This window comes from Cloeon dipterum, chromosome X, assembly GCF_949628265.1.
Source record: "Cloeon dipterum chromosome X, ieCloDipt1.1, whole genome shotgun sequence".
NCBI classification, from domain to species: domain Eukaryota; kingdom Metazoa; phylum Arthropoda; class Insecta; order Ephemeroptera; family Baetidae; genus Cloeon; species Cloeon dipterum.
In genome coordinates this window covers 2,835,270-2,859,326 of record NC_088790.1, presented here as the reverse complement: position 1 = coordinate 2,859,326, position 24,057 = coordinate 2,835,270, and the positions used below count along the sequence as shown (strand labels likewise).

The 24,057-nt window shown below is 39.9% G+C and overlaps 1 protein-coding gene and 1 long non-coding RNA gene across 4 annotated transcripts in view; one reads left to right on the top strand and one right to left on the bottom strand.

Moving 5' to 3' along the window:
- The window catches only part of LOC135946937 (uncharacterized), a 3,523-nt gene extending 1,591 nt beyond the window's left edge, over nt 1-1,932 (top strand). The window contains exons 2-3 of the long non-coding RNA XR_010575558.1: nt 1,281-1,646; nt 1,710-1,932. This is a non-coding gene — a long non-coding RNA (uncharacterized LOC135946937). The remainder of the gene's footprint in view (nt 1-1,280; nt 1,647-1,709) is intronic.
- LOC135946931 (uncharacterized) lies at nt 326-24,057 on the bottom strand. Of its 3 annotated transcripts, none has more exons than XM_065495425.1 (10): nt 23,991-24,057; nt 23,835-23,935; nt 13,688-14,648; nt 10,431-10,540; nt 10,055-10,330; nt 4,591-4,790; nt 3,347-3,511; nt 3,195-3,276; nt 1,735-1,863; nt 326-1,600 (listed from the first exon to the last, which is right to left on the bottom strand). In XM_065495425.1, exons 1-10 carry the CDS (start codon nt 24,005-24,007, stop codon nt 1,287-1,289), a joined length of 2,355 nt encoding a protein of 784 aa, XP_065351497.1. In that variant the 5' UTR covers nt 24,008-24,057; the 3' UTR covers nt 326-1,286. The 3 variants fall into 3 exon arrangements, with proteins under 3 accessions (XP_065351497.1, XP_065351498.1, XP_065351499.1); XM_065495426.1 differs by lacking the exon at nt 4,591-4,790 and adding an exon at nt 4,330-4,436 and having other exon boundaries at nt 23,991-24,056; XM_065495427.1 differs by lacking the exon at nt 1,735-1,863.

Here is a 24,057-nt window from a genome sequence, read left to right as displayed (position 1 = left end):
GCGACAATCTTGGACAACTTTGAGGCGTAATTTAAAAAAAGAGTGCCTTTAAATTTTATTTTAGAGAAATTCCACTTCAAAACTTGACAAAACACAATTTTGTATTATTTTGCACTTCAAAATCTCGGGTTCTAACCATCAGAATTGCAAAAACTAACCACTGTTAAACTCGTTTCAACCTCCCCTGACTAGCTAAAGGGTTTACTGATGCTTATCCCCCACCAATTTCAGCCCTCTCCTCTAATTTAAATAGCGAAAATGCGCTTGAAAACATTTGAAAATGTCTTAAAATCTATCGAGATTATCTTGTTTTAAAAGTTAAAACTATTTATATTTGAATTCAATTTTAAAACAATCCCAGTGTTATATAAGTTTTTTACGTCTATATGGTGGTTGATAATGTATACTAATTTAGGGGTTGGGGTAAAGCACCCTGAAAACCCCTAAACCATTCAGCTGATTAGGGGAGGTTGAAACGAGTCTAATGGTGGGTAGTTTTTGCAGTTCTGACAGTTAAAACCCGAGATTTGGCGAAGGCAATATTTTCAAAAATAAAACCTTCGATTTTTGTCAATATTCCAATCGCTAAATCTCGGGTTCTAACCATCAGAATTGCAAAAACTGAACATCGTTCAACTCTTCTAAATCTCCCCTAGATGGCCAATTGGATTTGGGATAGATTTTTTTAATTTAAGAGGGTTTTGATCGATGAATAAATTTGCTAAAAGTGCAAAAAGATCAATTTTTCTCGTTATTTCAGTGAATGGGGTAGGAGGGGGATGAGGGTTGATCACCCTCAAAACCTATCAGCTATCTAGGGAAGGTCAAGATGAGTTGATTGGTGGGTAGTTGTTGCAATTCTGATGGTTAGAACCAGAGAGTTGGAGTTGCAAAAAAAAGGGAAATTTGAAAAATTCGATAAATTTCTTTTTTTTTAGTTTTGATGTGGAATTTCTCGAAAACATAAGAAAACACCACTCTGATATTTTTACTCAATATCAAAAATGTCATGGAACAACATTTTAAAAATTCCAAAATTTAAATTCAAAATTAAAATTGACAATTTTGATTTTTTTACCCTGATCTTAAATTCACCGTAATTTACAAATTTTCAAAAAGTGTCCCTTAAATCCCGCAAGAGTAATTTTTTAATGCACTTTGATTCGTGTTGCAAATTTTGTCCTCCGACCCGCGACATTTCCTCTCTGCAGACTAGTGAAAATCCCCGTGTTTTTTTTATTATAACTCAAACAAAAATTTCCATTCTGAATGATCAACAGGAGCTGTTAGACCTCGGACTGGTCCTGGACCGGGGCCCTCTGCAGGAAAAGGTCGCTGCCGTGCGTGGCGTCGCTCATGTGGTCCGAGTTGGCTGGCGAAATGGGCGACGGCTGCTGGAAGCCTGACGAGGGCGAGTGGTGGTTGACGGCGGCGAAGGGCGAGAACTCGGTGGTCTGCCACTGCCTCGACAGCAGACTGTTGATGGCCTGCGAGTTCTGCAGCAGTCCTGAGGCCGTCGACATAGAGTAGTTGCTCAGCACGGACGAGGCCACCGCGGCCGCGGCGGCTGCTTTGCTGCTGGGTCTCCGGTACGAACAGTCTGCGAAAGTGGAGGAATTCAGTTTATTTTATTTCCATCTCGCAAGGTAAAATGACAATATTTCGTTTTAATGAGTAAGCAAAATTTAATTTTTGCAAATTCTTTTCAGAGTTGAGATAAAAAGAGAAGCAGACCAGTTTTAGCGAGAAGATCATATGCAACCGACGCTTCATGCCTGCTGAGCAATTTGCCTAATTCTGAGTTCTGAAGGGGTGCTTTGTTGAAAAGCTCGGAAATTGTGATGAGTTGCTTCGTTTTTTTATCTGAAAATGTATTTTTCTCGTTTTCATTTTTTTCTAAATTAAAATTTGCTCACGTCAAATGCAAATCAAGCCTAAATAACAAAATCGCAATTCCAGAATGTGCATTAATTTTTGCGAAATTTTAAAAATTATTTTTTATCTTCTAAAAATTGGGAAATAGATAAGAGGTTTAAATTTCTGAGAAAATCGGCTCCAAAGTTTGCATGCCAATCAGGTGGTGAGCAGCAATAATTGTCTCCTTATCACGATTTATTTCGCTCGGATAGACTTGATTAAAAATTGTGGAATAAAATATAGCGTTCATCAATTTAAAGCAGGTTACTTTTCAACGGGATTTCAATCAGAAAACATTTTAAATAGATAATCACATGGTACGGAAATGATTTTAGAGGGGTTAAAATTCAATTTAGATCATTTTTATCTTTTTGTCAAGTTTTAAATGCGAAAAATGTTGCGAGTTTTGAGAATTTCATGATTAAAAAACAATCTCGGGTAGGTCTAAGCACTTTTATTTTAAGGGTGGTTGGATTTGAGCCATTTATTTAAACTGTTTTCACGCCCAATTACTAGCATTGTGCGAAAATTTCATTTTTGATGGGGTTGAAAAGGGGTTTATTGCTTTGGATATCTATGGGAGGTTATGACGAGTCGAATGGTGTTCAATTTTTGCAATTCTGATGCTGAGAAACCGAGATTTGGTGAAAAATGTATTTTTCGTTGGTAGGCCAACGTAATAAAAATCAGCGTTTCAACTAAATCTCGGGTTCTATTGGTCACAAATACAAAAATTGCATACCATTTTACTCGTCTTGACCTTCCAAGATGCACTGAAGCGTTTTCGAGGTTATTAAAACCAAATCTCGTTGCACATTGTGATGCAAACCATACAAACCATACAATTTTTTAATATATTATTACGTTTTAAGGGTTCAAAAAGGGGGTTGAAGGGTTGGCACCCTTAAACTCATTTGACTATCTAGGGGAGGTCAATACGAGTCTAGCGGTGTTTGGATTTTGAAAATCTGACCATTAGAAGCTGAGATTTGGGCGTGTAGACATTTTAAAAAAAAAAAACTGTAAAACGAAATTTCCGTTATTTTGATTATTAATTCTAAAATCTTGTGAAGGCACCATTCCAGATTTTAAAGATTCCACCTACAAAATGGTTAGTTCAAAATTAAATTTTTTTGGAAATTCGGGATCTTCTCAATTGTTTTGTTGGTCAATTTTGGCCATGACAAACAACGTAATCTCGCTATTTTTATGCATTCCCTGGAAATGCGTGTCTTATTTGCTTTTAAAAAAGCAGGGAAGTGTCATCTGAGGTTTACCTGCCGAGGTGTCGAGTTTTGATTGGTCAGCGTGGTGCGACGATGACTTGGTGGCACCGGTCTTTGGTTTTCGCTTCCTGGTCTGAAAAGAGTGGCACGCCAAAAATTAGCCGATCGCCCGGCGAGTGGGAAAGAGAGCGACTAGTTTTTACCTGAATGTTGTCCTTCTTCATGGTTAGAGGTCTGCTGACGCCGTGCAGCTTGTAATAGAGACCACATGCGTTGCACACAGGATCCCCGCTGGCGTTGCGTCGCCACAGGGATGTACTAGAAGTTGAGCAATTCGAGCAGCTCAGCCCGGTCCTTCTTGACGCCGACTGCAAATTCCCAAACGTTTTCAAACTCGCGTTAAGTGGTTGCAGCAGGTTTTAGGAAAATAATATATATATAGTATACTGTGTACATGACAAAACGCAAAATAAAAAAACACTGGGCGTGTGATTGACACTTGAGTAAAACTGCGTTCAATCCTACTAATTTGGAACTTGAAAAATGTGAAAATTGCAATCTACAGAGCGGTTGGAAGGTTTCTAATGCTGGCTTTGTTATGCTTACTAAACAACAGAGAGTGCAAACAGAAAAGAGCAGCGTGTGTCTCAAGGCGGAAAATAAAATAAGCAAAGCTGTTGCTCAATTATTTTGAAAAAGTAAGCAAAAAGCAAAGTAACACACACATTTCAGTCCTTTTGTTAGATTCGAGAACGGCTTTTCGGCCACGAGACACATAGCGGAGAAGCACAACATCGTTTCGCTTTTACATGCATTTAAATATCCAATTTTTGGTTTATAAACTCCCCTTGATGATGCGAATCAACTTTTCCAAATTCACAAACTATAGAGATGTTTTAAAAATTCAGGATTAAGTTAGAATTTTAAAAATTACACATGGATGGATTCGTCTCACCAAGGAGAGTGTGCATACCAAATTCCATCACGATCGGATAAAAATTACTAATTTAAAAAAAATATATTTTCTAATTAATTTTGCATGTCAGAGCGGAACGAATGTCCTGTTGGACAATTATTACAGAAGAGAGACGGCGCACAGGAAATTCTGATCAAAACACAAAACGGAGAGCAAAGGTGAAGAGTTCTGCTCTAAACGGATAGTGAAGCGGAGGTTTTTGAAACCTACCAACCGCCTGTTGGAAGTAGTGGAAGAATTTGCCGACTTCTCAGTAGCTCTGGCAGGTGGGAGCCCGTAAATGGGGTAGCCAACGGGGGAGTAATCGGCGCCCTCAACTGTAACCAAGCATAAAGAGATCATTGAGCACATTGGCTGGCGCCGGCCGCGTTCACTCGAACTCCTGGCTCGGATCAGCTGCTGCGAGCATGCAGCCAAAGTCTTAATGCTTCGTTACAGTGGGGCGCATTAGAGACTAAGGCTACCACTTACGTTGCGCCGGGGCTGCTTCACCAGCGGCCGGTTCATCCCGTTCATCTTGTGGTACAGCCCGCACGCGTTGCACAGGTAGTGGCCGGTCGCGTCGCGCCGCCACAGCGGCGTCGAAATGGCGCCGCAGTTGACGCACTCGCGACCGTCCGAAAAGGGCACGCCGCCGTCGCCGACCAACGTCAAATCCTCCAGCGTCCCTACTGTTCGTGCGTGCGAGACCAGTGTCATTTGGGGTGCATGGGTACCAAGCGAACGAACTGCGACTGAGCGCTGATTTGGTTTGAAATTCTCAATCCGCGCGAGCATGCAGATAATCTGGTTTGGATTTTTAATCATGTACTGATTGGAAGGAACAAGTGGAGTAAACACAAACAAAATTAATCATTCTACTCATTTCAGATAAATGTAATTAATCAGATTTTTGTTTTTGCAAAATAAATTTGTTCTGGACGGAAATTGTCCTTCCTGTCTAAAACTCTTTGCATATTACGGGTGTCAAAATAATCTTACGAATTTAGTAAAAGATAATTATCCAAAAAAATCATAATTTTACGGGTTTTACGGGACATTTTTGGCGAATTTTGAGAATGCAATAAATTACTTTGAGAAATTAAGGTGTTCGTTGAGCTTCTCTCGTCAAGCCCGATCTAATAAACACCAAATTTGAGGTCATCGGTCAAGGTCAAAGGTCACCAAGGCTCATTTTCGAAAAATTCCGAGTGTTTTTTGGGATTTTGAAAATTTTAAAAATCCGTAATGCCCATTAAAAATGGTTATAAGGTACGAGTGAACTTGTGTAAAATTTTCAAGGTGGTTTCTAGCTTCATTTTTGAAAAACTCAATTTTTTCGATTTTTGCAAATGTTGTGAGCGCCAAATCGCGGGTTCTAAGGGTTAGAAATGCAAAAACTGAACACCGTTCGACTTGGCTTGACTTCCCTAGCAAGCTGAATAGTTTTGGGGGTGCTAGCCCTTAACCCCTATTCACCACCCTTGTCACAAAGTGAATATTTTAAATTGTGATTTTTTTGTATTTTTTAACTAGAATTGGAAATCTGACAGGTAGAGGGTAGTTTAACACATTTTTATGTATTTTTTTAAAGGGGTTGGGGAACAGTTGACTTTATATATTTAGACGCATAAAAAAACGAAAAGCATTTTTCTTTCTCTTTTGAGAATGAATTAAACCCTAATCACATTTCCGAACCTCAAATTTGGCTTTCATATACACCTTGCACGCAAAACAATAGGAACAATGTTTCCAAACGCGCACAAAGCAAAAATAAATGCACTTATCCGTGTGACAAGACGGTTAAAATTGCATGATTTGCTACTTTTAAGTTGAGAAAACCTATAAAAGTCAATAAACGTAAGAATTTTTCGAGGAAAAATGACATTTTAATCGAAAAACGTGTAAATTTTGCTTGAATGATGTTTCAAACACGCAAAAATCCCCATAGAAAAAAATTATTTTTAAAATAATTTGCAAAAGAAACTGCTCTGAAAAGAAATCCCTTGAAGGTATTAGAACATCATCACACTTGTTAATTTCACAATAAATTTTAATATCAGCATTATTTAAAGCAATAAAAAGTTGATTTTTGGTCCAATAAGTCATAAATATGGATTATTTCTAGGAGCGAAAAGTCGTGGAATGCTTTGTTGTAATATTTGAATCTCAAATTGGGATTTAAGAACTGAATTTATAAAAACTCATAAATATATTTTGATCCTTCTGGAAGCTAATGGTTTAATGTAAAATAAAATAAACAAATTGCGAAGTAAATTCTTTGGTCGTTGGTCAACTGATCGAAAGGTAGACGAAAACTTACAAAACCAATCAGATCGTTTTATTTGAGAAAGTGCTGCAACTCGCGGTCATCGTGGCGCCTTTGTTGTTCACTTCTTGACACGTGTTTAGTAAAGTGAATGACATCATCGAATTTAAATATAATAATGAGTCTTTGAGTGCTCTCGGTACACAAAGTCTAGCAAAACTTTCGAATCGTATAAACATCAGGGCGGAAGGAACCCGAGGGGGCGTAAATGAGAGGAGAATTTGTTTTTTTGCTGTTCGTCAGGTCAAAAGACGCGTGTGCGAGTTGCGCCACGGTCACAAAATACACACACACGCACACACACACACATGGAAATAAAACATGAAGCTCGAGTCGCGTGTTAATTAAGGGCTTTGGATATCCGACTGCGTGGATGGCTCTCGGCGTTACACGCAGACAGTGGGCTCACTTTGTGCGCTGCTCATCGCAGCCGGACAAAATTTCACACTCGACAACGCGCGATGCAATTTTGCCACTGTTGCCTCTTGCATCACGACCAACCTGTTGCTTCTGCTCGAATCGGCACATCTGCAACGACTTGCTGTTGTCTTTTGTTTGGACAGGCCTGATGCTCCGCCAGCGAGCCCGCTCGTTAAAATGAAATGCAATAGTTGTGGAAAAAGCCGTTTTGTTTTACTTGCCACACACGATCAGGAAGTTGGCAACAAATTTGGTTTTTTAATCTCACGCCTAGCAGGGAAGCTTTATTTTTTTCATATTTTTTGATATTTTTATATAAGGAAACAAAGCTGTCGCGTCCCTCGCTGCCTCATTAGCGAGGGAAATAAAACTCGAACGCGCCGAGTGGAATGACACTGGCAAAAGAGGAAAGAGAAAATACGGCTGGCCTTTTATCGGCCTGCTGCACACTTCCTTTTAAGATAACGATAAATAGCGCAGCAATAATGTACAAGTATATGCCACCAGCAACGCCGCCGGGCGCGACATAAGCATGCATGTATACATAATTTATGAGAACACAAGACTCGCGTATACAGCGGAGCGGGTGGCGCGCGTTCAATCAGAAAAAAACGCAGCAAATTCGCCTAATGAGAACGAGCATTCGCTAATAGTTTCATTGCCCTTCGCAAATATGTGCGGGCTTTATTCCGATATTTCTCTATTTTTGACATTTAGCCGAATTATCTCATTGTCAGGTCCTCGATTTATTTGCAAATAAATGACACCAACGATTTATTTTAAAATTCGCTCACAAAAGGGATCGAAATCATTGAAAAACCGTTTAATTTAAATTAGTCGAGCTTAACAACTGTAGAACATTTTGTTTGTTGACTATTGTTTGTGAAATCAGCATCAAGGAACAGTTCAATTTCAGATATTCCCAAATTTCTCGCTTTTTTTGCATGATTTCGATCCCTCTTGTCACAAACTATCCAACAGTGTGCGAATTTTAAGGAAAAAATCCATGAATTCCGAAATAAATCGTGATTTTACAGTGGGGAGCCAGTGCTTGATTAACCGATTTCTCATTTTTTTTCATGAATTTTCAGTAAAGCATTACTAAATGGTTTGTTATGACTGCTAACACTTGAGATGATTAATTTTCTCTCTGTTATGTAGTTCAACAAACCCATCATATTTGAAACTTCTGTAAAATTCACTCGACCTGCTCCCTCTGGTAAGTTTAACAACAAGGAAAAAACACAATGCTTGCTGTTTACGTCATGAACTTGACCTAGTAGAGTGGCAAAACTCGAGTTTATACGTGTCTGAAATTACTTACTATGCATATTCTTTTTCATGACTGCCATGCCAGCATTTCTAGACGAAACGCTCTAATGACCTCTAACAAAAATTTCGCCTTTGCAAGCACCCAGTCGAGCAAGGAAATATAAAGTCGCTCTCGATTGAACAAAAAAATATATTATAAATGCTCGCCGCCATTTTTTCCTTCTGATAAGAGCTAGTCGATGGGAATTCCAATTTCCTCTCGAACATAGAGCTGTGATAAAAACATTTAATTTAAATCAACGGAAACGTGATTCGAGAAGCAAAATAAGAATGCCGAATGCGCACCAAAACATTATTTTGGTTTTATTTCCATAGTGTCCTTGGCGAGCTAATTTAAAACGCTTTTCTTTGAACGCATCTAATCGACGCAGAATCAAACCGATAATTCAGAGGAGTGCTGGCTGCCGACTCTATTTCCGTCCAGCTAAATGGTCTAACCATGTGGAAGACCAGTTCAGTCAGTCAGTCAGTCTCAGCAGCCGCGGCAGCACGCCACAATTTATTGCATCACTTTATAATGACTTTGTCCAGACACATTTTATTTTTTCCCCAGCCGTGCTCTGGCTACCGAGAGCATTAATTTTTAAGTACACTCTCCCTGCGGCGTATTTATATACTTTTTTAAAGTTTGTGCCGCTTTAAATGCTTTTTCGGCCCTGAAGCGGTAAAGCCGGCCGCTGCTTCGGCCCTGTTGACCAATTCGTACGCGTTCGCGGGGGGCCCCTTATCAAATTTGTGTCAAACTAACGAGTGATGTCTGCTTTTATATACTTTTTAAACCGACCTGTTTGCTTACCCAGTCAAAATTACATATTAAAAGCTTTACCTGCACTTGAAAAGGGTTTCCTAATTTTCGGAAAACTAACTTACAAGTTAACATGTGTTTCAATCATGATTTAAACAGGGAAATAATTGAAAATTATTTGAATTGTTGGATGCAATAAGCAGTTGATCGGTTAACAGTTTGTTTTAATCAAAAAAGGTCTTCCTATAGTAAAAATTCATTTTTTTTTTAATTTACCGAGTTTGACCACATTTTCATGGCAGATTTCGATTCCTCTCGTCGAGATCTATCCAAGGGTGTATGAAACCTTTAAGGGAGCCTCTTTGCCGTGAAATAAAATCAGATTTCAAGTAAGGAGACAGTCCTCACCATTTGCAGACACTTTTTCTCAAAATTTTAAGTTGCTACTTAGGTCAATTTCGGCTTCAACTGAATCCTAAGGGATCAGTTCGTGCACTTGAAACAAGAATTTTCCAGGATTTTGCCATTTCTAAGGAATATTTCCTCAAAATTCGCACATAGGGAGAAATAACATTGAATCCACCTAGATCCACCGGGATTGGCAACTGGGGGTCAAGCCGGTAAACCCTGAAATTTAACTGTTCCTCGGTCCCGATTTAAAAAAAAACAATTTCGCAAAAAATGTAGAGCCAAGAAAGCAGAATGTAGAGTAAATCTGATCAATTGAGACATTGTGTGACGTTCATTATTTTATCTTGGTTGTGCTAGGCAGTAAGCACATGTACGTTTAATTATCAGTGCGGTTTGCTGAATTAGATAATCCCCGCAGTGTATTTCAATGTGTGGAGTATTGTCAAATTGCTATCTTATCAAACGTTGTAATAACACAGCAGTAGAGCGTGTGATAGTAGTTAATAGTGGCGTGTATTATCCACGTAGAAAAACGCCAATGTCCACACGACGCGTTTATAAATACGCATCTGGCGCCCAGGCGCCGTAATTTTCTCACTACGTAACCGAACCTTTTCTAAACCAAATCAGGGTAGCTCAGATCACGAGATAAGGGAAAAATGTCGAAGCAATGTAAGAGAATAAAATGTAAAAGTTTATTAGTGAGTTTAGAGACCTACCATAAGGATTCGTGGATGATGAGATTGTGGCGGATGTCGTTGACCTCTGGCTTCTGGAAGTGTAAGAGTCGTAGGAGGGCTGCTCGCTGGCCGACTGCTGCAGGGGCCAACTGTAGCCGGGCGAGTTGTAAGTGGAGCGCGTGAGCGAGGGCAAAATCGGGTTGCTCGAACCGTACGACGTCAGTCTGGAGCTAAACGAGGGCAAGGGGTTGCTGCTCAGACTGCTGCCGTGCCCGCCGAAGGTCGCGCCCAAAATCGACGCTTTGAATTCTTCCGCTGAAACGTCACGATTATATTGGCACGTGCATCTTCGTGGCTCATTGGTTACAGTCAATAAAATTAAGAAAAATTAATATAAAGCGCTTGTAGTAATTACATTGTTGCTGTTGCCATCCGTGAACAGAGGTTGGAGTGCTACCTGCATCTTGCAGGTATGACGAACTGGCCGAGAAGATTCCCCGTTGGATTTCTTCATAATTACTTGCACTGGAAAATTAGGGACAAACCAGTGAAATCTATGATTAAAGCAGGATTTTGATAGAAAGTCTCAGTGGGAACGTTAAATTTTATGATTTATGATTTTCCCGCGCTTTTTGACACGCGCAAAACCTTGTCTCTTTCAATATTTCGGGAAACCACGTCCTATATATATGTCAAGATTACCAGGAGTTCTCGGAAAAACTCAAATTTAAAGATTTTCCCGCCTTTTGACGCAAGTGATTTAACTTTATTTAAAAATTCTGAGGAGCGCTACGCGCCCCCCATTTCACAATTCGCTGGAGTTTTCAGGGGTAAAAAACGAAAGAATTTTGATCATTAACGCGCGCTCTTTGAAGAAACAAAAGCTAGGGATGCTCTAAAAAAATCGTTATCGTATTTTTTAAAAAAAAAGTGGATGACAATGTGTATTTTTGCAATGATTGCAATGCGGCTCACTTCGAAAGCGTGCCAAGGGTCGGGTCTGCTGTTTGCACATATCAATTAGTAAGGCCATTCTTTCAACCGAGCCTCAAATATTTGCTCGCGAGTCATTGCTGCTTTTTTAAGAACCAAAAGCGGAAGAGTAAAAGAGTGTGTGTTTGTTGAGAGGAAGAGCACCTTAAAAGACACGTGCCTGCTCCTAATGGGTCGCGGCTTGTTTGTCCAAGGAAATAAGCCGCGAGTGTGATTTCCAGCACTCAAGGCGCGCGCGCCTTGGCGTTAAAAGAAATTCGGCACGCTCTGCTGCATGCGCGGGCTAATTCAAGATCGTCGTTTAGCATGTCGGAGGAGGAGGAGGAGGAGGAAAAGGGTACGACACGACGCACGCGGGATGCAGGCGCGCGTCCGGACACCTGGGAATGCGATTTGCACCTCAGGTAGCCACGGAAATAAAAAAAATAATGCGTGTGGCTAAGACATTTAGACAATTGGCTTTTTTCTTAGCTTAAAATCGTTCAGGAAGGCATCGTATGCAATTTGAGCCAGTTTAATCGCGGATTTGGAGGTCGATTAGACTGAATTTTTTGGCGTTTAAATTTTTAGGTTCTTGGTGAAATTCCAGGGCGTTCCCTATTTTTTCGTTTTATCAGCAATCCCCGAAAAATCGAATGTTTCTACATGTTTTTCGATCCTGAACAACTTTGAAATTTACAAAAAGTTTGCAGGTTGAAGTTCAAGGTCACCTTTCACAACCTTTTTTTCAAAAGTACAAAATTAAGGGATCATATAGTCCTCTTCGATTTTTTTTTAGATCCAGGGCTGAAAGGTAGCCCGTGAAATTCTGCACAAGCACACCAAGTTTAAAAGGTGCAATCGCGATAGTTTTGAATTTGCAGCCAAAAAATCCCATCCAAAATCGCGGAGAACTGTTCATATATAAAAGCGTCTAAATCGTTAGGAGAGTTTTCCCTTGCTTTTATTTTAGTTGGAAAATTGATTTCGATCAGATTTAAAAAAAAAAAGGTTTCTGTTGCGTTTTGGACCTTTTGGTAAAAAAATACATAAACTGGGATTTCTTTATGGTTTTAAAGACGGTTTTCATTTCCATTAGCATTGCAGCAAAGAAAATGCTGTCATTTTTAAACATTCAACTCAAACAGAAAGTATTTTTAAGGTCGTGATTTAGGAAAAATCAGTATCCAAACCGTCTAAAATTCACAGCCATAGAAATAATGACATCAAACTCCCACTTAAACCATTTTTTAATATTAATAGAGTAAAGAGTGTTTTAGTTTTATTTGCTTTTGGCTGATAACTCTGAAGACTGAATGTCGTTGAGCAATGAAAAATAGTCTATTCCAGACGAAGTCAACAACCTGTCATTCTTTCGACATTAATAGAGAAGTTATTGAAATTATTTTTCTCAAAACGAACAAAGCGAAGAAAGCACAGTTAAAAATAAAACAATCCTCGTACGACACAAAAAATGAATTAAAAACTACTTTGCAAAAGTGAGGAATTTGAAAACAATGGTGTTGAAAGTCAAACAAAAGAAGACACGCGCGCGCGCGTTATTTATTTATTTATTGTTGGATGCGAAAAGCGGGCAACGGAAAATTATGTGCGCTTGTCGCGCCGCCCTCATGCAGGGCGATGCGTGTTTCGTGTTCGCCACCAGCACCCGCACCACATGCCGCATGGACGTACTCCGTTCCGCCATTGTGAGCACCGAATGCCTCCTGATTGACGTGCCTCAGCCAGTTCAATAATTATTACCATGCGTTTCCTTTTGTCGTGCGCTTGCTGGCCATTTTTTGCCACCAGCACCAACACACAATTTCTAGCTTTTTTTATTTAGAGCCTCTGCTCTCCAGGGTTGCATTTGCTTAACCACCACTGGTTTTTACCACTTAATTTTTACCAATTTCTAGCGCAAGGAAATCAAAAAATTAATTTATTCCACATTGTGGTCAACATTTCCCCCACTCTGCAGATATTTTCTTTTAAATTGCCATTTTGCAGCCTCAATTTCTCCAAAAACAAATTTTCAAGTCGAGGTTATATGCTAACAATTAGTAAATTATTGAAGTGAATAAGGTGAAAACAATGCCTGCAAGAAACTGGTAAAAATGGAAAAAACGCATTTCACCGCTGCACTGATTTTTTTTTAAAAATGAGTTTTTTTGCAACCCTGCTGCTCTCACAATGAGCACTTCCCAATGTCAGACTTTTGTGGAAAAGCTGAGAATGCGTTTTTTAAACCTCTGTTCAGCACTTCACCGGGTCTCAATTACACGAGGCCCATCATTTCGCGCCTTGCACCGAGGTCTTTAATTGAATGGCCAGACATTTGTCCATTAAGCCGCTGGAAAGGTGCGTAGGGGAGTCCTCTCCTATAGCCCGTTAGCTATTTGAGCATTTGGAGCCACTATTAAACTAACCACCTTTTTCCATCTCCTTTTGAACAGCCAGATATCCAATTTCTCGTTGGGCAACTGCTAAAATACATATCTCTAATTGCTTTGACACGCCTGAGAATTGCTCAACAGGTTTTTTCGAGTGCCGGGAAAATAAGTCCTGGTCTTAGGCGAAGCAAAACAAAGCCTGTTGGGTGTGTGGTTTTGGCTACAATCGCTTTGGTGTTATAATTAAAGATAGACCACGATAAAGCGCGCGCGCGGGCGCTATCAAAAGATAATAAAAAGGGCTCACCAGGACGCCGCGTCGAGGGCCGCCACGCTGCCGGGCTGGTGGTGCTCCTGGTACTGCTGGTGCGCCCTGGCCGGGATCTGCGCCTCTGCCGACGAGTACTGCTCGCCGTTGGTGCCCTCCTGGACGTCGTCGTGCTGCTGGTTGGCCGGGGTCAGCGGCGCCAGACTGCCCAGCTTGCTCAGGTCCTTGTAGACGACGTAGTTGCCGTCGCGTCTGATGTCCAGGTACTCGCCGACCTCCTGCTCCACGGTCGACGCCGTCTGGTGGTGGTTGTTCTCCTTGAGGTCCTCCTGCTTGAAGTGGATGCGTCCGAAGTCGTCGGGGATGTGCGAGGCGGCGCGGTAGGACGCCGGGTAGAGGATGGCCGAGAAGTTGGTGTTGGCCATGCCGAAGGTGCCGTGCTCGTCCTTGATGCTCACCGGCGGCACCTCCAGCGGCATCGACGCCGCCGTCGCCGCCGGTGGCGACTTGCTCTGCGGCCTCACCCGCAGGTCCAGGTAATGGTTGCTGTCCGGCAGGTCGGGGTCGCTGTCCGGCTCTGACTCGCCGCCGCCGCCGAGCCGCCGGATCACGTTGGTGGCGCCGTGGTGGTGGTACAGCAGATGCTGCTGCTGCTGCGGCGCCGCTTCGTCGACGGACATGCCGATGGTGAAGTCGATGTACTGGTCGATGGCACCGGCGCTCGTTTGCTGTCCGCTCTCCTCGTCCGCCTCGCTGACAGCAACCATGTCTTGCGGCCGTTTGTCGCCTTGGTGCGAGCCGTAAGGCCGGGCTGCGGCGCATGCGGCCACTAAGGGCGGAGCTTCGGCACTCGACGACGCCTCCATCGGCGCGGTGCAAGCCTCCGGAGAACCGCTCCCGGTGCTCGCCAATTTGTCCTCCGCCTCGCCGCCTGCCTCCGAGGACACCGTGCCTGACCCTGGCGGCTCCAGCCCATGCCGCTCCTCGTCCGAAATCTCATCTGGATCCAACAAAATCAAAATTATCAAATGTTTTGTTATCGATGCGATTGCACGGGAAAGATTAAATTTCTTTTCTATATAATAATTTATTAGGTGCACACAGAGAGCTATAAAAATTTATCTCGACTCAAAGCGGAGTGTCAGATAGTTTATCTAGTTTGATTTGAAAAATTAATTTTTCGGCTAGATTAAATTTTAAATCTTTCCTGGAAAATTTATTTTAAAAACAAACTTGAGATAAATAGCCAAAATATTAAGCCTGATTTTATAAAAAAATAGCATATCTGCAGGCAATTTTCCCGGAGCTCTTTCCGTTGAACAATTTTTTAAAAATCACGAACTGCTGCAAACGTATTACAGTAGTTAACCATATTTCGATTCGTCTCGCTGAGGAAATTCCAAAACTGTAAAATTTATTTCGATCCGACCTTTTTTCAAGAAATTACGGTGGTAAAAACCAACCGGGAAAAATTTCCTATCGAATGGAAGCTAAAGGTCATAATTGAGAACATAAACAACAATTTTCTCTGAATTTGTCTAGATTTTACAGGGCTAACGATACAAAAACCACTTTATAAAACACACTTTTGAATTTATCTCACTGCCACGACAAAACAGTCATCAAACAGACGATTTCCTCTCTCAGTAAAAACGGATTATTCCGCTTCCCTAACCACTAGAACATCAGTTTTACGATATTTTAGGCAGCGTGTGAAATTTGAGACCGCCATGCAGTTTACGCATTTTACCGTTCCCGCACTCTATGTTTAGTTGAGCACCCGTATTATTGTGATGTGCGTTTTAATTTAGATAACACAATCACGCACGATATAATATTTAAATATCCCATGGCGTTCAGCTGCGACGAATAATGATTTTTCGTGCTGCCTAAAAGTATTTTTAAAATAAATTTTCCTTCGGGTGTTGATTGTGAATCGAGTTGGTTAAGATAAGGTTCCGAAATAAAAATTCAACGGCGAAAGAGTAAAAGGAAATCGCTTGCGGTAAACCAAATCCTTCTTCTTGCGACCTCAGCACCAAATGTGCGGTCATCTAAGCCTCGCGTTTTCCTGCCTTTTCTCTTGCAACGATCAATCCCTTCCTGATAAATCCAACGGATTTTTTCAAATGTTACAAGTTGTTTTGTTTGCGCGATTAAAAAGTGGATCGATACAGGGCGATAATTGAAAATTATTCGAATGCAATAAAAAGTTTGTTCTACAATTTGCTCGGTACAAATTCATATTTTTTTTTAAAATTTCTCCAAAATTTGCGCTATAGGCTCCATTTGTTGGGAAATAAAATAGGATTTCAAGTAAGGAGACAGTCCTCCCCATTTGTAGACACTTTTCTCACAAATTTACACTGCTACTTAGGTCATTTTTCGCTTCAGGGATGAGTTCATGCATTCGCAACAAGCACTTTCAAGGATTTTCCAGCATTAATCCTCTTTAAACAAAATTAATATGTTTTAAAGACGTCAGAAAGTCGTCCGCGTTGGTGCAAACTCGCGTGACAAATCGTCGTGGAGGGCGTTAAAAGTTACAAATGTTAAATATGCCATGTCCAAAACAACCACCATGCTCACACGATCATATGTATTTACGCCCTTACAAGTTTCGGCGTGATTAATTGCCGTCAGAGCGAATTTGACGCGCCATGTGAGAAGCGTCGTGGCCGCAGCAGCAAAAAATGCACGTGCGCTCTGCTCTGCTCCTGTGACTGCACGGCTCAATTAGTTTACTTGGAGATTAAACAAATGTGCTGCGCTTGTTAATGAGAAAAAGGCAAGAGGTCACGAATGAGAGAGGGAAGAAAATATGCGGCTGCCGGTGTGCCGCGAGAATTGGGGAGAGACTCAAGACGCGCTATAGCTAATCTTCCTGTCCGGTTTTTTATGACACACACACACTATACTACTTGTGGCGGCGTTGTGGGAAGGGTGCTGCTTCTTCCCTGCCTGCCAGCGTGCAAGACAAGTGTCTCCAGAATGACTTTTGAACCTCGAGAAAGGCAGAACTGCAGTGCGTTTGCATAACCGCATATACATATATATCTGTAATCACGTGTTTGGAAGGAATCACTATGTTTTGATGTCCTTATCATATCACTCTCGCGTGCAAATAAACCATTAGCAGCTTGCTGTGATGATTAATTGTTATGTCAAGTAGTAGTTATTTCATGCAACAATTTCAACAATAATGTATTCAAGAATTGTGAAATAAATGGCGAGGATAACCCGTTTTTTTTAAGACTTTGAGGTAAAAAGGTTAAGGACAAGACCAGGAATTGTACAAATTAGTCTTTCTCCTAGTTTTGCCTGTTCATTTGAAGCCCTCAATTATTCTCAAGTCAAAATAATAATTCAAATAAGATTTTCAAGAACATTTGGTGAAATTACGCAGAATTACATTTTTAATAAAATTTAAGTTCCTGCTTTTTCCTGTATTTCTATTTTTTAATCGAAAACAGAGCCTGATATATCTTTCATTTTTTAACCCTATTCTTAAATCTGATTATGAGCTTGAAGGTGAATATTAAATTTATTTTCACGATTTGTTCCGTTTGGATGAAGTTTCGGCTTTTCTATTTTTTTTTTATTTTACTGTGTTAGTTTTAGTAGTTTGTTTCCTTGATTAATTTTATTTTACGCATTTTTTCACAATTCAAGCGTTAACTTTCAAGCTAAATTATTCGAAAGTTATTTGACTAAAAAAATTAAAAAGAACAGTTAACCTGGAAATTTTGTTCCCGGATGTTTCCACGACATATTTGACATACGGTTTGCTATTTTTATTAGAGCACCGCATCCTGGTTTTTTGTCCATAAAATCGGGTGAAATGGGCCTCTCGGCGGCCTAGCAAATATGAGAATATCTCGAGTTCTAATGGAGCTAGAACATGAAACTTTGTGCCAAAAAATGCTCTTTTAGGCAGCCGAAAACTTTAAAACTTAAACCACATTTTTTAATTTTTCAAATTTGCGTAGTTTTGACTAATTTTCTTATTATTTTAAAAATCTCAAAAACAGCTTGCTTCATTCTTATCTTAGTTAGTTGCCCTATATAAGTGTGTGTAAAATGCCTAGAAATTCTCAGGGTGGTGAAACCTACAGTTTTTTTTCTTAGATATAGAGGGTTAAAGGTTGGAAAACGGTTGTTTTATTTTAGGGCGAATTTTAAAAAATTAAAAATTGCACGATCAGGTGATTTTGACCCTTAGAACATGTTAGGAACCACCCCTGAGGTTAGAAAAGACCATCAGGATTGATAAAAATTTGAAACCTGGCGTAAGGGTAGCCCTTAAATAACCGAAATCAATAAAATCTAATATTGTTTGCCATTTTACTGACGCTTGATGGGCTCTGTAATGGTTCGGTTGCACACGATTGGATCGGAAAAATTGAGAGATTTCAGAACATGTCCAAACTGTACCCTTTGGAAACCTTCAGGGTGCTCAGGAAACGCCTGAAGGACAATAAATTTAAATACTCCAGAATGAAATATAATAAGAATGAAATACGCTCTAATGAACAATTTTTTAGAGCCAAAAATCTCGTCTTGGCTTGTCTGCTTTGCAATTTTCAAGTCTACGTCATCTGCGGCAAATGTCCCTGTGCCTGGGAACGTGGTGGCGTCTTATTTTTCCGCAGCACCCCGACAAAGATTTGTTTTCCTTCTTATACAGAGTGCGTGGAGACGCTGCTATTAAGCGGTCTGTTCTGTATTTAGGCTGGCACACAGGTTAAACAAGGTGAGGGTAAAAGCTGCATTTATAGTGCGTGTGTGTGATCTTTGAGCAAACACGCTCGCAGCTATTTTCCACCTAGATATACTACAACGGGGGAGCTCTGTGCGCGATAAAACGCGCGCGATGGCAGGAAGATGTGTATAAAGCATTAAATACATATTTTCACGGGCCGGATTTCACAGGGGAGTCTCTTTTTGCTGTTCAGAAACAAGAGCGAACGCTCACTCTAGCCGCGGCGGGCGGAAAATGCCGTATTTCTTAATAAACCGCGCGCGCGGCACCGTCACAAGTGTGTCAGCTGAGGCCACGACAAAATACAATTTTCCCTCGCGTTTCTGTAAACGTCGGCAGAAAAGGAAAATAAAAAAAAATCCCGCGTCGTGCACACACACACACACAAGCCATAACCGCTTGCAGCTCGCTCACATATACACAAATTATTGATAAGAAAAAGCAGGCAGCGCGCGGTGACAGCGAGCGCTTGCTGGAAAAGAATAAAAGTTTGGAGTGGAATGGAAGGAAATGGGGGTGTCTTATGGGGCAGTGCAGATAACTTGGGCCGCTTTTATCGCCGCGCCGTTTCAATGCACTCGCGCTCGTCGCGTTGCGTTGCCCACTTATTATTATTCTTACTCGCTGGCTCGCTGCTGTCCGCCGCGCCGGCCACCCATAATTCCACACATGCTGGCGCCGTTTTTTCTCTCTCTCTATTTCTCTCTACGTGGCAACCGCGTTTGCCCTCGATTTTTATTCCGAAAGAGTTTCTTTACTCGCAGGGTTTGAGCCCTCGTCAACATCATTGTGAGAGACAAGTGCTCTCGATAACAGTCCCAACGCCGATTTTATTTATGTCTGGTGTCTGCTGATAAAGAGAGGAAACGCTGATTTCCTGATTGACACATTGTTTTCTATGATCAAAATATTTTGAAGATTTTGAGAGCTGCACTCCCAACTGTTGGTTTACTAGGGGAGCAAACCTTTTCTTCCGGACACTGTCCCGCTTCGATAAAAAACGACAATTTCGACGCTGATTCTCCGTAATTTGATAAAAGAATTTCTTTGAATAAACTTCAAATTTTTGGACTCTGCTCAGCGTCAAGAAAATGAATTAATATTTCCTAAATTTTCCAATGGAAAAGTGCTCTGGGATAATTGTATGCAGCTTTACTAAGATAGTTTTCATAAAATCAAATTTAATGTGTAAAAAAGTCCAATTTTCAAAAGGGTTTTTGCCGGGAAATTGGTAGAGAAAAGTACAAGAGTGATCGGATTTCAATGAATTTTACAGTTTTGGAATCTGTTCGGCGAGACGAATCGAATGATGTGCCACTTTCATTTTAATAAATACGAGTGGAGTGGGGAGAGAAGTGGTCGGATTTCCTTAAATCTTATATGTTTGGAATCTGTTCAGCGAGAAGAGTCGAATTATGAACCATTTATTTGCTTTTTGTTTGGGATTTTTCCAAAATTTACCAATGGAAAAAAAATTAGTTTTCACAAATTTAACTTTAGTTTGGTTATTTAAAACCTTTTTGCTGAATAATACGAGTGAATTTTTATAAATAGATATTTCGGAAAATCGGGGAAGGAAGATATGAATATAAACTAAATTATCAGTTTCTCGAAATTTTCAAGATTTTTTCTTAAGCACTTACCCGCTGAATTAACGTTAAACCCGAGTACCTCTTTTGTTATTCGTCAAACTATATTTTTTTAATTTATTAAAATAAGTAATGTTGTTGTGACACTCTTTGGCCTGTTACTGACCTGAGAGGCGCCATGACCAGGCGCCCGTGTCGACAAGTCAAGAGAACCGTTTAAAATAGAATTGGCATTTCATTTATAGGCAAGAGACGAGCAATGTTAAAGTTAAACGCAGTTTTTCGCGCCTTTAGCGCCCTAATTTTCTGGAGCACCACCGCCAAACCATTGTAACAAAAAATGTTGTGATTAATTTATTTTAAAATATATATGGCTTGAAGTAACCCATTTTTGGCAAGGGGTCTCTGGTGGAGACTTTGACCTAAGAGATCTTGGTGTCCAACCTGAAAACTCCATGATTGCCTGATTTACACGGGCTTGAAGTTTGCATATTTTCAGAAAGGTCTCATTTGTGTCCTAAATGAGACTTTTTTCGTGGTCAAAAAACTTTAATGCAATTTTATAAATTGAGAACTATCGCACTATATGGAAAATGGTACATAATAAAATAGTGATGTGCTTTTTTGAGATATATTTTGCCCCCGAGGATGACAGTGAAGTGCGGTTCGCGCAAATTTGATCAGATTTGATCTCTGCTTGGTTCATCGTAATTATTTTAGGCTCAATCGAGGTGGAGATCCACCCCTTTCTCCAGAAACACTCAGGGGTTGGGTTTTTGAGCAAATGAAACTAGAACTGCAGTCGATCATCCGGAGATTTACTGTCACCGGGAGGAACTTAAATCCACTTTATTGATGACGGTATAGCATTTTAAAATTAACTGTTGCAATTTGGAGTAGGTTTTCCAATTTCTAATTTGTTTACGAATGCAAGCGCATCCATGACTTTTGTACACAAATTGCAAAATATCGACCGTGCTAAATGAGAAGAAAGCAACAAAACTTTGTGTTGTATGTGTACTTTTTGATGTTTTGAGTGAAGTCATCGTCAACACAGACAATCATGAAAAACGTGCCGTTGAGTGGCGCATCGCTGCTCCTCTTTAAATCACATTGTCACGTAGGGGTTTTACAATAATGTTGCACTTGCAGTGTAAACTGCTGCGCTATGTTTTTGCTTCAACGCGTCTTGTTGTCGTGTTTCGCATACCGCACAGGCACAGCGGGATTTTCAATTCTTTTGCATGACATGTGTCCACAAATATAAAAGACGCGCGTTCTCTGCCTAAAATTATCTCTTGCATCATGATTTTATGTACGACTGACTATTTTTATACCAATTCATTGTTTGCGAAGCCTGCACAAACAGTTCAAACAAATAATTGAAATTATCTCAGAATTTTATTTCAAACCCTTATTAGGCCCCTTTGCACTTCCTTTATTTTAAAATGAATATCGCGAATTCAGAAAAATAAATCCTCTGGAAATTAACGATTTATTTGAAGGGAATTTTCATCACAATTCGGACAGAGTGAAAATTCGTTTAATTTTTCTCAGGAGTTTTTATTTTTTATTTTCTGTAATTCGAGAAAGAAAAGATGTACTTGTCCCCAATGTCAAAATTCCGTCAAAAACAATTTCGACAGCGTTTTCCTTTTCCAGATTGTTTTGCACAACAAAAAACTCTACACTGGTTAGTGAGTCTATTTTTAAATCAAAAATTTGAGCTTGTTGGCCCAAAAACAACAAATATATTTTGTGTGTACTTTCCAAACATTCCTGAGTGCTCTCACTGCTCTTTCTCTTGGATTGAGGATTTGAAATTAATAATTATTTACAGAAACCCCAGAATAAATTAGGGGCGGCGAGGGGGCAGAGGTTATTTCGTCATCGCAGGCAGATCCAAGGTCTAGGGGTCACGCATTAATGCTACACAAAAGATGCGGACGAGATAAGCATGTGCGCGCTGTGGCGAGGCGCGGCGGCGACTTTTTTTTTCAAAATCACATCAGACAGCAGAGAAATATGAATATTTATTCATGTGATTAATCAAAGCAGTAATAATATTTTTCGACAGCCAAAGGTCAGCTTGACCGACCGGGAAAACGGCCAATTCGCAATTTGAAGGGACAAAAGTATCGATGGCAAAAAAGAAAGTGGTGTGTGTGTGTGTGTTATCTTTTACTACTATGAGCGGCTATGAGTATCTGCAAACTGTTTAAGAGTGAAATGTCCACGATAAGATAGTAAGGCCACGCTATCTAATTGAAATATAAGTTAAATTTATATTTCGGCAAACAATCATATCCGAAATAATACTCCTTGTCACTTGCGATATTCATATCTTATTCCAAACTCGTGCGTGGCAGATAAAAGTTCACGCTTGACCAAAACGGAAATTTTTCAATTGAATTCCAGCAGGCCAACAAGTTGTACTATTGGTTGTGAAACTTAGCAAAACCTATCTACAATGTGCAATAATTAAAGCAGTTAAATTTCGATCCCTCTTGTTCTCGTCGCAATCTGTCCGATGGTGGGCTAATTTTGAGGAAAAATTCCACAATTTGTGAAATAAATCATGATTTCACAGTAGGGGACATAATGCAACATGGAAATTTTTGCTTTTCCCAGAATGCTTCACAAATTATTTTTAATTTCCTATTTGGTAAAATTTCGTCGATAATTAAACGGTTCGTTGCTGATTTTTGGCTCGATATCGATTCCTCTCGCCAAGATCTATCCAAAAGTGTACAAATTTTAAGGAAAATATTTACAATTTTGCGCTATATTGCGACAATTGCGATATAAATCGTAAAATTACAGTAAGGAGACAGGGCTTGATTAGAATGCAGTCGATATTTTAAAAATTTGAAACAGCAACTTTGAAATTTTTGTCTCTTACCATAATATTTTCAAGAATGCTTCACAAATTATTTTTTAATTTCATATTTTGGTCAAATTTCTTCAAATATGGAACGGTTTTTCAATTATCTTTGACTAAATTTCAATTCCTCTCGTCAATCGATCCAATGGTGTGTGAATTTTCTGGAAAAATACCCAAATTGGGAAATAAATCGTTATTTTACAGTAGGGGGCATAATGCTTGGTTAGCATGCAGCCAATTTTCTCAAAAAATCAAACGGGAAAGATATTTTTGGCTTTTCCATATTCATTTTTCAAGAATGTTTCATGTAGCATATTTGGTAAAATATCTTGAAATTTTTAACCGTTTGTCGCTGATTTTTGGCTTGAATCCGACTCCTCTCACCAATGATGTGCGAATTTTGAGAAAACATTCCCTAAATTGTGAAATAGATCGTGATTTTACAGTAGGGAACCAGTGCTTGATTAGCATGCAGCCGTTATTCTCAAAATATTAGAAACGGCAACTTGGGAATTTTGAGCTTTATCAGATTTTTTTCACAAATATTTAACAAATTATTTTAAAACTTCATATTACTGGTCAAATTACTTGCCAATGATTTTGGCTTGATTACGATTCATCTCATCACGGTGTGTGAATTTTATGAAAATAAATCCCTAAATTGTGATTGTACAAAGTAGAAAATTTATGCTCGATAGATTGATTTAGCATGCAAACTGTTCAGAAACGTAGGAAAATTTAAATGAAAGTCATATTTTTTTTCAAATTTAAATAGCATAAAAATCCGTTTTTTCCTTGAAAAAATTAAAAAAATATATTTTCCTACTGTAGCGGAAATGATTTTTTAGTCTTTTCTACGATAGTTTGAAGAATGCAACCAATGCGAAACAATTTTCGGTTTAACTTGGAAAATAAAGCGGAGAAAGGCGAGAATTGAGCAGTTTTACTCACCACCGGGATGTGCGATATGTGCCCGAGATTTGTTGTAGCCGGTCTGCTGTTGACCTATGGGCAAGGATGATGTGGTGGCTGTGGGACTGCTCATATCAGAACTGTGATAAGAAACTGACTAAAGCTGGAGCGCATACAGAATAGCTTATAAGGGACCTTGAGTTCTCGCACATGAAACAGAAAATACGAGGCTCTGCGCGAGTGAACAAAGCTCGCTGCTGCT